Genomic DNA, 14,240 nt, shown 5'->3' with positions numbered 1-14,240 from the left:
GAAAACTTTAAAAAAAAAAAAAAAGAAGAAAAACATTTTAAAAATTATATATGACTATGTATACATGAATACTTTTGTAGTTTAACAACTTTTTATGGTCTACAGCAGTAACTTCCAAAATACAAACTCAGTGTCTATAGATTACATATGTAAATGTATATATATGTATATATGTTCTTTTAAAGTATATATACACACACTTTACATATGTGATCTGTAGTTTATGGTTTAGAGTAGAGAAATTAGAGTCAGGGAGGCTATAATCAAATGAGATGCAAAGGGCAGTGGCAGTGGGAATGTGAATGAGTGCATGTACTTTACTGAAGAAGCTTCAAGTAGGGTTTAGGGGCTATAAGGGGATGAAGGATTGTGAGAAAGGAAAGTTAAAAATGGTATTGTTTCTATGGCCATCATTAACTGAGATAAAGAACACAGCAGGATGGGAAGAGGAAAGGATGACTTTGATTTCAAACAAGTTAAACTTGTATTACCTGGGAAACATCTTGGTGGACACTTTAGTTGACTGTTGGAAATACAGATCTGAAGCTTAGAGAGAAGGGCTTGAGATGTGAATTTGAGAGTCATTAGCATTAAGTGATACTTGAAGACTCTGCAGGAACCAATGAAATTGTGCTGGGAGCAGATAAGGAAAACGCAGGGAAAATGAGGCTTCAATGAAGATTGATAAAATTTATCAGGGATGTAGGAACAGAGATAGGAGAGATTCACATCTCAGAAGGCCAGGAGATCTTTTAATGTCAACAACTAGAGAGAGGCAGAGTAGGGTAAGGATTAGATAAAGGCTCTTGGTGGTTATGAGCGACCCTTGAGAGAGAGTGTCTCTCTATCATGTCTTTTTAAGAAAATTTTGTAATTTTCATTGTTTGCATACAATACTATAGTCATCATACATTATTTCATTGAAAGGCCTTTAGTTGAGGTTTATAATTACGATTTCCAAAAGTTCCCTGTGTTAAGTTTTTTTGTTTTTAAAGTAAAAGTCAATTGTACTTTTAAACAAAAAAATTTTACATAAATATTTCTTTGTGTAACAGTATCAGAAACCCATAACTTGGTGTGAGAACTTTTTTTTCAAATAATTTTATTTTTATTAAGACAAAATTTTTGCATTTAGTGGCAGTTTTTTTCCTTTTACACATAGGAATTATTATTAAAGTAAACTCAGCATCATGTATGTACCTGTTAAAGTTGGAAAATAGTTTTCATTTATGAATCTTTACATTTTTGTAGTTCAACATATTTTCTTTTGTCACTAACTCATAAAGTTCAGTCGTTGCCTTTTTTTTTTTTTTTTTTTTTTTTTTTTTTTTTTTTAAGCACCGGGGAGACAGAGGGAGCACAAGGGGAGGTAGAAAATCTTAAGTAGGTTACATGCTCAGCGCAGGGCCTAACTTGGGGGCTCAACTCTGGAATCTTGACCTGAGCGGAAATCAAGAGTCTTACCCCACTGAGCCATCCAGGCACCCTGGGGTTGTTTTTGTTTGTTTGTTTGTTTTTTAAATTTCAGCTATTGAAAATTGAGTTTAATTATTTTATAATTCTTAGTTGCTAAGTTGTAGATTAAACAGTACTATAGCATTTTCAAATGAAATTTGAGCTAAAGTTGAAAGACCCATCTTTGAAACTTAAGAATTTCTGAGAATGTGCACTAGCCAAGTACAGTTTTAAGAGCTTGTTTGTTTTTTGTGTAAGTAATACATGAATTTTTTGTCTTTTTATAAAAAAATTTCAAATTGTAGTACTGTAGATAATCCTAATTCATTTTGACTACTGACTCCCTCCCAGTCCCCTTCCCAGAAGTAATAACTGTTATCAACATGGGGCAAAATATTTTATGTTAGTTGTCTTCGTATGCCAGGTAGTTAGTACAAAAATTTGATTGTGAATTAAAAACTTGAGACCTAGGAACTTTGCTATAAAAAGATAGGAAGTTGCAAAGTTAAGGTTTTATTTTACTTTGTGATATATTGACGTAAGGTATAGTGTCCTCTCTTAAAAGGAGAGAAAAAGGATAAAAGTTTTATGTAAGAATGTATTTCCATTTCCAGTGAGAATTCTAATAGAAAAATAAAACATATATTTTATCTTATAGTGTGTATTTTCTGGGTGTTTTACTTTGAGGGGCATCTAGGCTGAAAAACTAAACTGTGGTTATCTGACCTAGGCAAGTTTTTTTTTCTTTCGCCTTGTTTCAGAACAGTATAAGAGAATTTCACTAGGCTATCAGAAACCTGAATTCATTCATGACTCTGTCACTTCCTGGCTGTGTGCTCTTAAACACATCACTTTACCTTCTTAGGCCTGGTGTATCTATAAAATAAGTCTGAGTTTAAGATTGCTAAGGTCTTTTCCAACTTTTCAATTTGTAATTTCTGCTGGCATTTAGCTCTGAAGTCAAAATTGCCTAAGATGACACTTTCGTATCTGTTTGCATAGGGTCTGTATCACTTATCTGTTGGTACATAACAAACCATTCCAATACTTGGTGGCTAAATACATCAACTATATATTTGGTCATGATCCTCAGGGTTGTTAATTTGGGTTGAGCTCAACTGGTGGTTATTCCATTGGTCTCAACTGGGATCACTAATGTGCACTATCCAGAAGATTGACTGGACTAAATGGCCTGACTCATATGTCTGGTGGCTGGTGCTGGCTGTTATCTGGGCCTTCCTTTCCATATGGTTTTGGGGTTTTAAGAGGGTAAGCCCTACTGCACAGGTGTTTAGTAAGATTCTACTTGCATCACATTTGCTGATGTCCCATTTGGCAAAAGCAAGTGACATGGCCAAACCAGAGTCTGTGCTGGAGAAGACCACACGATGGCATAGACCAAGGAAGAATGATTTTTGGGGACCATTAATATACCAGTCTACCATGGAGAACAAAATGTACCCTAAACTCTATACACTAGGGCATTAAAGTTTTGTGATTGAATTGCTGTTGTTGACTGTGTGCCAGAATTTGTTCAGTTTTCTGATCCATTTTCATCCTGTATAGACAGTCACAGTTGTCACTACTTATATCTGCTCTTTTCATCCATTTCTACTAGCGTCCATGTAGGAACAGAGCTATCAAGATTTGCCAGTTGGTGATCTGTATGAGGATGAAATTTCTAAGAATATGTTGTATCTAAAAATGGGGCCCAAATATAACACAGTTTTTACAGATGGCAAGAAAATGCTGTTTAGAAGTGGTGCTGGAAAGCTGAGAATACTTTTTTTTTTTTTTTACTTTGAGACCAACAAAGATAGTTTCTGTGCCCACAGTTCCTTCATTTCTTTTTGTGTTTCCTCTCCTTGTCTTATTTTAAGGAACTAATACAGCATCTGGGGTGTGTGTGTGTGCGTGTGTGTGTGTGTGTGTGTGTGTGTGTGTGTGTGTGTGTGTGTTTGGTCTGAGCTTTTTCTGTCTATGAGTTTGTCAGGACAGTGGGGAAATGAAATAGTACCTTTAAATAATTTGTTGAGTAGTTTGTTCCTGGGAGGTTTTTTGTTTGTTTTTTTGAGGTTGGTGATTTCATGGCTACTAAAGTGATGAGTTAACTTTGCTCAAAATGGTGAACACTAAACTTGAGATAATCTTTGGGACCATTAGAGGCACAGAATTTTTACAACTAATCAGAGAAGGGCTTCTCTCTCAGAAGACCAGAATCATTCAACTCTTTCATGGCAGTGAGTGCCAGGGATGCACAAGATATGCAGTAGAAGGAAGAAGGTACTTGCTTCTGGGAATTTTTACCTGTGAACTAAGAGAATTCTCATTTGGGAAGACACATGTGATAAAGATGGATACTCAGCGATCTGAGTAGAGTTCCTACTCTCTAGTTTTTAGAAGCATTACTAATTAAATAGATTTTGGTTAGCAGAGTCTGGAAATCATATCACTATTTAAAGCACAGTGGTATTGTGATTATTTGTTGAATGAGTAAATGAATCAGCTAAGCCAGTAAACTTCAAAATAAACTTTTTCAAAAACCTTATTTTCAAGTTGGGGGCTTGCTTTGGTAATACTTGTAAATATGAAAATATATACACACATGTATATTTGTGTACATATGCATAAATTATGTATAAAACTAAAAATCCTAGAAACCGTCTTATCAGGCCTTAACCAGGAATCTCTCAGCGAGTTACTGGATGGTGAGTAAACTCTCTTAAAATTACATGCCAGATAATATCTGCATTTTTCTGGAAAGCAGACATAAATGGTGCATAGATACCAAGATTCTTAAAGGGGGAAATGAGTTGTTTTCAAAATGTAAGAACTTCAGCTACAGGATATATAGATCTATTTCTGTGTGTACGTGTGTGTGTGTGTGTGTGTGTGTGTGTGTGTGTATCAAACTGTTATACATTGCCTTAATGTTCATATCTGGAGTAGATTCATTCGTAAATGGAGCCACTCGATAGACTTTTGATAATCATAATCATTTGTGACATGCACTACTTAATACTTTGTCATAATTCTGTATCTTAAGCCATTCTTGGTATTATATTGATTTGCCAGGAATTTGCTATAATCCATAGGTGAAACATATCAAGAGATTTGTGTAATTTCTCTCTTAACCTAAACTTCTTCAACAGTGTAAAGAATATTTGAGTGCCTAAATTCTGTACTTGGCTTTTAATCAATATATCCAGTAGTGGAAAAATTTGTTTTCCCATCATTTTGTGTCTTAAATTTAACCAAAAAAAGCACTGAAATATATTATTTTCCTGGTGCTATTTCCTCAAGATTTGAATGAATTATAAATTCCATATATTCACAAGAAGATTTTGGCCTTTACATTAGACTTCATCCTATTTATTTATTTATTTATTTATTTATTTAATTTATTTATTCATCCATCATCTAACTATTGTATGTATGTATGTATGTTTATTTATTTTGAGAGAGAGAAAGCGTGAGCAGGGGAGGAGGGGCAGAGAGAGAGGAGGGAGAAAATCCCAAGCAGGCTCTGCACTATTAGTGCAGAGCCTGATGCGGGACTTGAGCTCATGAACCATGAGATCATGACCTGAGTCAAAGTCAAGCGCTTAACTGACTGAGCCACCACGCACCCCTGCAGTGGTTTTTAGTATATTCACAGATTTGTGCAACCATCACCACTACCTAATTCCAAATTTTTAAAGAAAGTTTTTTTGTGTTTTTTTTTTTTCTTGTCATACCTTTCCTTACCACTTGATACAGAACAATTGATAAATCCTGATAGAAAACTTTTTACTGTTTTCTAAAAGTTTTCAAATGTGGAACTAAAAGACCAAGATAGATCAGAAAGAGAAAGGGCACGAAGTGTAATTAGGACACTTAAAGTGAAATTCTTACCTGATGAAAGAAAGTGAACTTTGACTTTAGTATATATTCTTTGTTGAAACTTTTGTGTAGAGTCTTGGAATAAATTGTCAGTTGTATGCAAAACTGGGTCTGCTTCTTAAAACTTGAATTGAGGAAGGAAATGCTTTGTACCAACATGGCAAATACTTCATTATAATAAGAACATTTCTGTTTCTTTCTCTCGTACAACTTTGTTCATTGTACCGTATCTTTCTCTAAGAGGTAGAAACTCTTTAGGGAACTGCCCTGATTATTATTATTATTTATCATTGTTATTATTTTTTGGTATGCATTGAAGCAACATAAGCAGTGTTTATAATGTTTTGATAAAAGCAGATTTTAAAGAAAACTATTGTCTTAATCTGTAATTTTCAAGTCCGTTTTTAAAATTGTTAGTGTTATATGGTATTCATCTTTTTCTCTTAATTGGAACTTGTGAACTCTTATTAAATGCAAATATGTCTGTCTAGATAGAACATACAGTTTATTCATGGTGTTAAAGGTTTGGGAGGATTAGTTTACATTGTCATTGTACATTGCTTTTTACATGGAATGAACTTTGGGTAAAAACGTGAATCTATTGAGTAAGTACTAAAAAATTCATTTGCATGTAAATACAACTGAATTTTTGTCTAATCCCCTGATTCAAAATGACCCAGAAAAGGGTCTGCCAAGGGTCAGGGGGAACTGAGGCACTTTTTCATTCTTTAGGATATAGAAAACAACTTGACCAAAAATCTGTAATAGAATTTTAGAACCATTAAAGCAAAAGTTTAATGAGAAAAAAAAAGTGGATTTTTTAATATCAGTAGGTACAAATTATTTTAAATATTTTCTAGAAGTATTACATATAATAGTGCTAATGATTTTTTTTTAGCAGTGCTAATGATTATACAAAATATGTTTCTCTTACATTATTTCCTATAGGAAAAGTAGCCATCAAAAAAGAAGACTTATGTAACCACAGTGGCAAAGAAACTTGGTTTTTACTACAGCCTGTTGACTCCAATTCAGAGGTTCAGGTAAATACTAAGGCATAAATGGTATAAGAGATTGTCAGCATGCAGAAAGTGTGTGGAAAACAAACTATTCTAGTTTATACAGACAGCGCTATTACACATTATCTTAAATTCTGGGACCAAATATTATAGACCTTTAGGTAATATATAGCTGGAAAGAAATGCCTTGCCTTGAATTCAAGAATAATGCGTGTGTGTGTGTGTGTGTGTGTGTGTGTGTGTGTGTGTGTGTGTGTGAGAGAGAGAGAGAGAGAGAGAGAGAGAGAGAGAGAGAGAGAGAGAGAAAGAGAGAGAGTTTGGGGAAGTTATGTTAGGGGTACATTTTTTCCTGTTTTAGTTCTTTTGTTCGAGTCGCAATGGCAAATTATTAATTTTTTTGGTTGGGAAATTTTTTTTAAGAGAAAAGCTACGTTAATTCTTACTTTGAAGAGAATCCCAGAAGTCTGTGATTTTATCTGTTTTGACCAGGATGTTGTTTATTCTCTTAATAAACTAGTCTTGGGAAAATATTCATTCAAACCATGCCTGAGCCCACCTTGCAGAGCCTTTCATTCCCACACCTGTCCTTCCTGTTGTTCACCCTTCTTTTTATTTGGAAGGGTATTATTACCTTTTTAAAGCTCTTCTTTCCTCTTGCCAGAATAAGAGTTCTTACAGATTCTATATGTGAGTAAAAATACATGTTTAGCCAAGTAGCTTAACTTTCTATTTCTTTCTGAGAAGTCTGAGTTTCTCTTAGAAATTGTTATTTCTATCTGAAGGGAATCCTTTTTTTGTAACCCTGTTTATTTATAAAATATGGTAAGGATTGTGAAACCATTTCCCGAGGACATACTGCAAGCAGAATTCTTCCTCTCCAAAAGAAGTTATAATTTGCCGCTGTGACTCAAACAGAAGTTTAAGACAAGAAAAAGTGCTTTGCGTGCACCCACAGATATTTGCAAATAAAGTGCGTGTGTCTCTATTTCCTCATAACCTCTCAAGCATTCTCTTTGATTAAATTCTCAAAAACTTAAGTATTTGTATATAAAACCCCTTCTTAAGTACAAAATATAATTGAAACTTTTCCTATTTTATTCACTCTACTTCATTTTAATGTTCTTTTCATTCTATTTGGCAGTAACTGTTATTCAGATTCCAGTTAGCCACTATTGTATACCACACAGGTGGAAGACAGTGTGACAAAATGGAAAGGCTTTTGCACAAGAAGTCAGAAAATTTAGATCCTAATTTTCATATGTGGTTGCTTTACTGACCTTGAATTTTATTTCTATAAAATTGAAATAAAAGTTGCCATGTTGGTGCCTGTGGTTGTGAGAATTAGGTGAAATATTTTTAACAGTGTTTTAAAAACTGTTAATTGCTACACAAATATAAAATACCTGTTTACCATCAGTCACTCAGGTGGCCATTTTCATAATATACCTGACCAAAAGGCAGATATGAAAGTCTTAAAGTTTTTAATTTAAAACTATTAAAGCTTTTCCTTTTTAATAGTTTTAACAAAAAGTGAGACAAGAAAAGGCTTTGATAATTTGGTATAAAATGAAATTTGAGTTTTATATTAAAGATGTAATTTATTAAAATTCATTCTTATGGCCAGTATAAGTTTGCTAAAAGATCTAAGTCCCCCAACTCTCAAAAAGTAGAAATCTCTCTGGAATATGTAATTCTTGGAGATGGTATTAGAGATTAGTATTAGATAACAGGATTTAATTCAGTTGAGTGGGTAAAACTCATCTCTGAATCATAAAATCCTGGAAATAGCATTTCATTGTTAGAGATAATGTCAACATTTTTTATTTGTTATGAATGATTTTCATGACCATGAGTTATTAACCTTTACAAGTTTTTTGCTTAAATGGTAATTAGTAAGGTCCCTTTAAAATACACTTTAGGGGCACCTGGGTGGCTCAGTCGGTTGAGTGTCCAACTTCAGCTCAGGTCGTGATCTCATGGTACGTGAGTTAGAGCCCTGCATCAGGCACTATGCTGACAGCTCAGAGCCTGGACCCTTCTTCAGATTCTGTGTCTCCCTCTCTCTCTGCCCCTCCCCTTCTCATGCTCTGTATCTCTCAAAAATGAATAAACATTTTTAAAAAATTTTAAACACACTTTAGATTTTTTTTTTTTGACATTTATTTTTGAGAGACGGAGGGAGACAGAGCATGAGCTGCGGAGGGGCAGAGAGAGAGGAGGCACAGAATCTGAGGCAGGCTGCAGGCTCTGAGCAGGCTCTCAGCACAGAGCCTGATGCAGGGCTCGAACCCACAAACTGTAAGATCATGACCTGAGCCGAAGTCAGACGCTCAACCAACTGAGCCACCTAGGCGCCCCAAAATTTTAAACACATTTTAGAAAGAAGAGTACATTAGTGGCTGGGAGGATGTAGAACACCTTTCAGGTTAATATGGTACTATTGGAAATACTGTTGTTTGGCCCCAAAACTGATACAGGAATACTAAATTAACTTTGTGAGCCTAGAAAAGATAGAAGAGTAGCCTACGTTTCATACAAATCCTACTTTGTTAATAGATTTGTTCACTTGCACAAATTTTGTGGAATTTTACAAAATACCATAGAAATAAGAGCAGTTGATGGAGCCATCCTGAGAAGGAATGGGTTCGGTAGGGATTCCGCCTAGTAGTTACTGTTAGTGATTAGATGGTGTATCCCAAGCACAGTACTAAGTACTTAATATACATTTTCTCATTTAATCTTCAGAAAAGCATTATGAGATGTAGGTAGCCTTAATAACTCCATTGTACAAATATAGAAAATGGATTCATAGAGGTTAAATGACATCTCCAAAGTCATAGAACTATTAGGTGATGGAACCATGGTTCCAATAGAGATCTTGTCTGAGTCTAAAAAAGCTTTCTTGCTTTTCACTATTTGTACTGTTGGGCATGAAAAGGCTTCAGCAGGTTATTAGGAGAGAACATCTGAGTGTAAGGAACAGAAGCCTACTCAGATTAGCTTAAAGAAAAAGGGAGGGGCATTTGAAAGTTCCTAGGGAACTTCTTAGAGTATAATTACAGGAACTTTGGTATGGCCATTGAGAGCTGGAAGTTGTCAGGCATTTACTTAAGAGGAGCTGCCTTTTTTTTTTTTTTTTAATTTTTTTTTTTCAACGTTTATTTATTTTTGGGACAGAGAGAGACAGAGCATGAACGGGGGAAGGGCAGAGAGAGAGGGAGACACAGAATCGGAAACAGGCTCCAGGCTCTGAGCCATCAGCCCAGAGCCCCACGCGGGGCTCGAACTCACAGACCGCGAGATCGTGACCTGGCTGAAGTCGGACGCTTAACCGACTGTGCCACCCAGGCGCCCCGAGGAGCTGCCTTTTAAGTGGAGATCAGGTTCTTACAATAATAATCTAGATACAGTTTACATAGTCAAAATTATTTTTGAAAAGATTTTAACTTCTCATAAAGTGCACTAAAATATTGGGTAGTTTGTTTTTGGTTGACTACTACATAAAATAGTTGGCTTGCATTCGGGACCGTGGTGAATGAAAAATATGTATTGTATCTTTTTTTAACATTTAGTTATTTTGAGAGAGTGTATGAATGTGAGTGGGGGAGGGGTAGAGAGAGGGTGAGAGAGAGAGGATCCCAAGCAGGCTCTGTTTTGTCAGTGTAGAGCCCATCGTGGACTCAATCCCATGAACGGCTGAGCCAAAATCAAGAGTTGGACACTTAACTGACCAAACCACCCAGGCGCCCCTGTATTGTATCTTTAAACTGTGGACTTTCACTCAGTGCAGCAGTAAATACTGCAAGGGGCACTTGGGAACTGAATCCACTGATTCATATTTTCTTATTCGTATGCTCACTATGCTCGTTGAGTATAAGTGCTCACTGTTTAGTGTTTTTTCCTTCCCTCTTATTTTGTAAAATGAATAGTTAATATTTCCTATCTTGTACTCTCATTTTAATACTATTCACTTTGCAAAATGAAAGGAACAAAACCCACTATTTAATGATGAGATTCCCTTGTATTCATTTTGTATATCTGATGAGATTACATGTTTCTCACTTCTGTTTCTCTCTAATCTCTTCCTGACAGCTAAAAAAATGCCCACATCAGCCTGAGTTTACATGACCCTACAACCCCTCACCTTCTAAGATCTGATTTAGTTCTCTGCCACAATTTAGAGCATTTGGCCCAACTTGGGTCATATGTCCACTGCATTCTAATTGGTATGATTGGGGCAAAGTTACTGTAAAGCAATCTATTTTGGGACTTTGGGTAGGCATCTCCCCTAAGAAAGGGTTTGGGTGGAAGAAATTATTGGCATCTCTCCCTCAGAGGGGAAGATGTTTGTTTTCCCAGCTCTACCACTAATTGGCATTTGTACCCAAAACAGTTGCTAACCTGTTGTTGTCTGAGAATCTTCATCTGTGAAATGAGAACTTCATTGTATAGGATTCCCTTCAGTTCTGAAGTTGTAGGGAAGTAATATGCAGAAATGTAATTTAGCCTTCAAATGAACAGATCCCAGTAGTAGTAAGATGGGTTTTATATCAAAACAGTTGAAAATTACAAAGAACACTAACCTCTTAATTTGGATTGTTTCCCGGGTGCTTTATTATTGCCATTAAAAATGAAAGTTATTTTCAGGGTGCCTGGGTGGCTTATTTGGTTGAATGTCTGACTTCGGCTCAGGTAATGATCTTGGAGTCTGTGCTGACAGCTCAGAGCCTGGAGCCTGCTTCAGATTCTCTGTCTCCCTCTCTCTCTGCCCCTCACCCGCTCACGTTCTTTCTGTCTCAAAAATGAATAAATGTTAAAAAAAATTTTTTAATGAGAATTATTTTCAGTTTTCAGACATTTGAGATATTATTATTAATATTTCATGAATGTATTTTTCTCCACTTTTTTTTCTGTTTCTTTTTTGTTTTTGTTTTGCAGTTTCTCCCTCCATTTGAACCATTCTCTTCCTAACCCTCTCTTATCTGCCTTCATACCCCACAGTGGGCAGAGGGAGAACACAAAAGACTCTCCATAATTTTTTCCATGACGTTGTATCAATAAGTCTGGTGGACATTTTTCAGTCCCCCTCTTACATGATCTTCCAGCAGCTTTGATGCAGTGGACCACTCTTTGTTTTTGAAGCATTCTCTTCCTCAGTTTCTGGTTGTGGTTATCATCCTACTAAACTTAGTGTTCTTTCTCCTACTCTTTTCCACATAAGTAAAGTTAATATGGATTCTGTGGGTGCCTCTTTCTATAAATCCTCTTTTTGGCTTCAGTGATCAGCAGCCATGCTTTTAACTATATAGTCCTAGAATTCACAACAAACTTGAGGTATTTTTCCTTTCTTTAGTTCTTAGGTGCTGTGATAAAGAGTATGCCTTTACATAAGACTGATTAAACCATATCTGTTATCTGGAGAAGTTGGTACTCTCGTTAATTAAGGGTGTTTGTCTCTTACAACTTGTACAAGCAGTAAATCCAGATAGGCTGTCAATCGTGTCTTTTTGATGTACTGACTTAGTTAATAAGTCTTTACCAACAAGCTTATCTTGAATTTCTGGATCATGCCATAAGCTATTGATTGTTTTATGTTTTTTTTTTTTTAATATGGCCTCTGCCCTACACTTTAAACAAGTATTACAAATAATAAATGCGATGATCGTACCTAATAGTACATACATCTGGGTTTTTTTACATGCCTGATTAAAACACAGTGAACATAAAGGTATAATTCATTGTTACAGGTTAATTTTGTAAAAACTTCATTTGTAAAATTGTAAATGTGAAATAACAGGAGCCATTCTAGATTGTAATAAATACTTCTTTTTTTTTAAATTTTTTTTTTAACGTTTATTTATTTATTTTTTTTGAGACAGAGAGAGACAGAGCATGAACAGGGGAGGGGCAGAGAGAGAGGGAGACACAGAATGTGAAACAGGCTCCAGGCTCTGAGCTGTCAGCACAGAGCCCGGCGTGGGGCTCGAACTCACGGACCGTGAGATCATGACCTGAGCCAAAGTCGGACGCTTAACCGACCAAGCCACCCAGGCGCCCCAGTAAATACTTCTTTAAGGAGAAGAACAAATCTACCCATAAATAAGAGAGATTAAGTAAAACCTTTATTTTGTTTTTTATCTGACAGCTAATTGTGTCCAAAATGATTTACTATATATGAAAATATCTGTCAGATAACAAGAAGTTGGGATTTCCCCTCCCACCCCCCATATGAAGAAAACTTCCCACCAGTTAAAATATACTGAGTTCTTTTATGTGGAATGGTTGTTATAATGTAGTATTTTGTGATAAAAACTAAAAAAAAAATCTAGACTGAAGAAGTTTTTAAGTATGTGCATTGGGTTTTGCCCAAATACTTGTAATTCACCTGAGTTTCTGAACCTCTATGCAGAAATTCTCATGATATCTTCTACAAAAATACAGATTTTTGTGTGAACTTTTGTAAAAGTGATTGAAATAAAGTTAGCTATATTTAATATAAAATATTCAACTTTCATATAATCCTAGAGTAATAGAAGTTTCTAAATATGCTTCCTAGTACAAGTTAATGTGATATAATCGCATATATCAACTTAACGTAATCATTGCTACAAGATATATATAGAATAGCTCCCAAGAATTTGGTTTACTTTATTTTTTTAATGTTTATTTATTTTTGAGAGAGAGAGAGAGAAGCAGAGCATGAGCTGGGGAGGTACAGAGAGAGAGGGAGACAGAGAATCTGAAGCAGGCTCCAGGCTCAGAGCTGTCAGCACAAAGCCCGATGCAGGGCTTTAACTCACGAACTGGGAGATCATGACCTGAGCCAAAATCAGACATTTAACTGGCTGAGCCATCTAAGCACCCCTTATTTGGTTTACTTTAAATAAAACATAGAAAATACCTTGCCAGTTATCTAATCTTCCCAATATTTTCTGACATATATGAAAAGTATACTGTTTTGTCATTGAACCTCCCTTAGGAGATTGGGTAATAAGAAAGCAGTAATGGACCAAATCACATTGCATATTTATCATCAAACATAGTTTCTTATCAGAGTCTTGTAGTTGGTTCATTGTGGCTAACGTCTCCGTTTTCTCTAGTTGCTTTTAGGATTTTCTTTTGATCTGCTTTTAGCAGTTTTACTATGCTCTGCCTTCATATGGTTTTATGTTTATCCTATGGGTGTTCATAGGGGCTCTTAGATCTCTGCCTTGATGTCTTTCTTTAGTTTTGGAAAATTCCAGGCAATTATTTCTTTATCTTTTTTTTCTCTCCTTCCCTATTTTATCTGTCTCCTCTTCTGGGACTCCAGTTACATGAATAATAGACCATTTTCCTATGTTTTCCTGTGTCTCTTATGTTTTCCCCCTCTCTGTGCTTCACTGTGGATATTTTCCACTGACTAATTTATCTCCCATCTTACCAGTTCTCATTTCAGCTGTGGTTAATTTGCTGTTGAATACATCATTGTGGTTATTCTATTGCCTAAATCTAAATTTTTCATTTGATACACTTTATAGTTTTCAGTGTTTTGTTGGCTTTTTCATTTTGTTGTCTACCTTAGTAAATATTTTAAGCAGCTATTTTTTAAAAAAAAAATTTAACATTTATTTATTATTGAGAGATGGAGAAAGACAGACCGTTTGCAGGGGAGGGGCAGAGAGAGGGAGACACAGAATCTGAAGCAGGCTCCAGGCTCCGAGCTGTCAGCACAGAGTCCAACGCGGGGCTTGAACTCACAAACCGAGAGATCATGACCTGAGCTAAAGCTGGATGCTCAACCGACTGAGCCACCCAGGCGCCCTGTTAAGCAGTTATTTTGACCTCTGTCAGTTAACTCCAACATTTGCATCTCCTCTAAATTGACTGCTTTTTGTTGGTTTT

At 35.7% G+C, this 14,240-nt stretch overlaps 1 protein-coding gene across 6 annotated transcripts in view; it reads left to right on the top strand.

Annotated features, from left to right (window-relative positions):
- The window catches only part of RASA2 (RAS p21 protein activator 2), a 122,779-nt gene that overhangs the window by 37,495 nt on the left and 71,044 nt on the right, over nucleotides 1-14,240 (top strand). For all 6 annotated transcript variants that reach the window (XM_023260515.2, XM_023260513.2, XM_023260514.2 and 3 more), the window contains exon 4: nucleotides 6,286-6,380. In XM_023260515.2, the coding sequence (XP_023116283.1) occupies nucleotides 6,286-6,380 (95 nt within the window). The remainder of the gene's footprint in view (nucleotides 1-6,285; nucleotides 6,381-14,240) is intronic.

This window comes from Felis catus, chromosome C2 (assembly GCF_018350175.1).
Source record: "Felis catus isolate Fca126 chromosome C2, F.catus_Fca126_mat1.0, whole genome shotgun sequence".
Taxonomy (NCBI): Eukaryota; Metazoa; Chordata; class Mammalia; order Carnivora; family Felidae; genus Felis; species Felis catus.
Note: the sequence above shows the minus strand (reverse complement) of the source record. Positions and strands in the feature narration are given on the sequence as shown.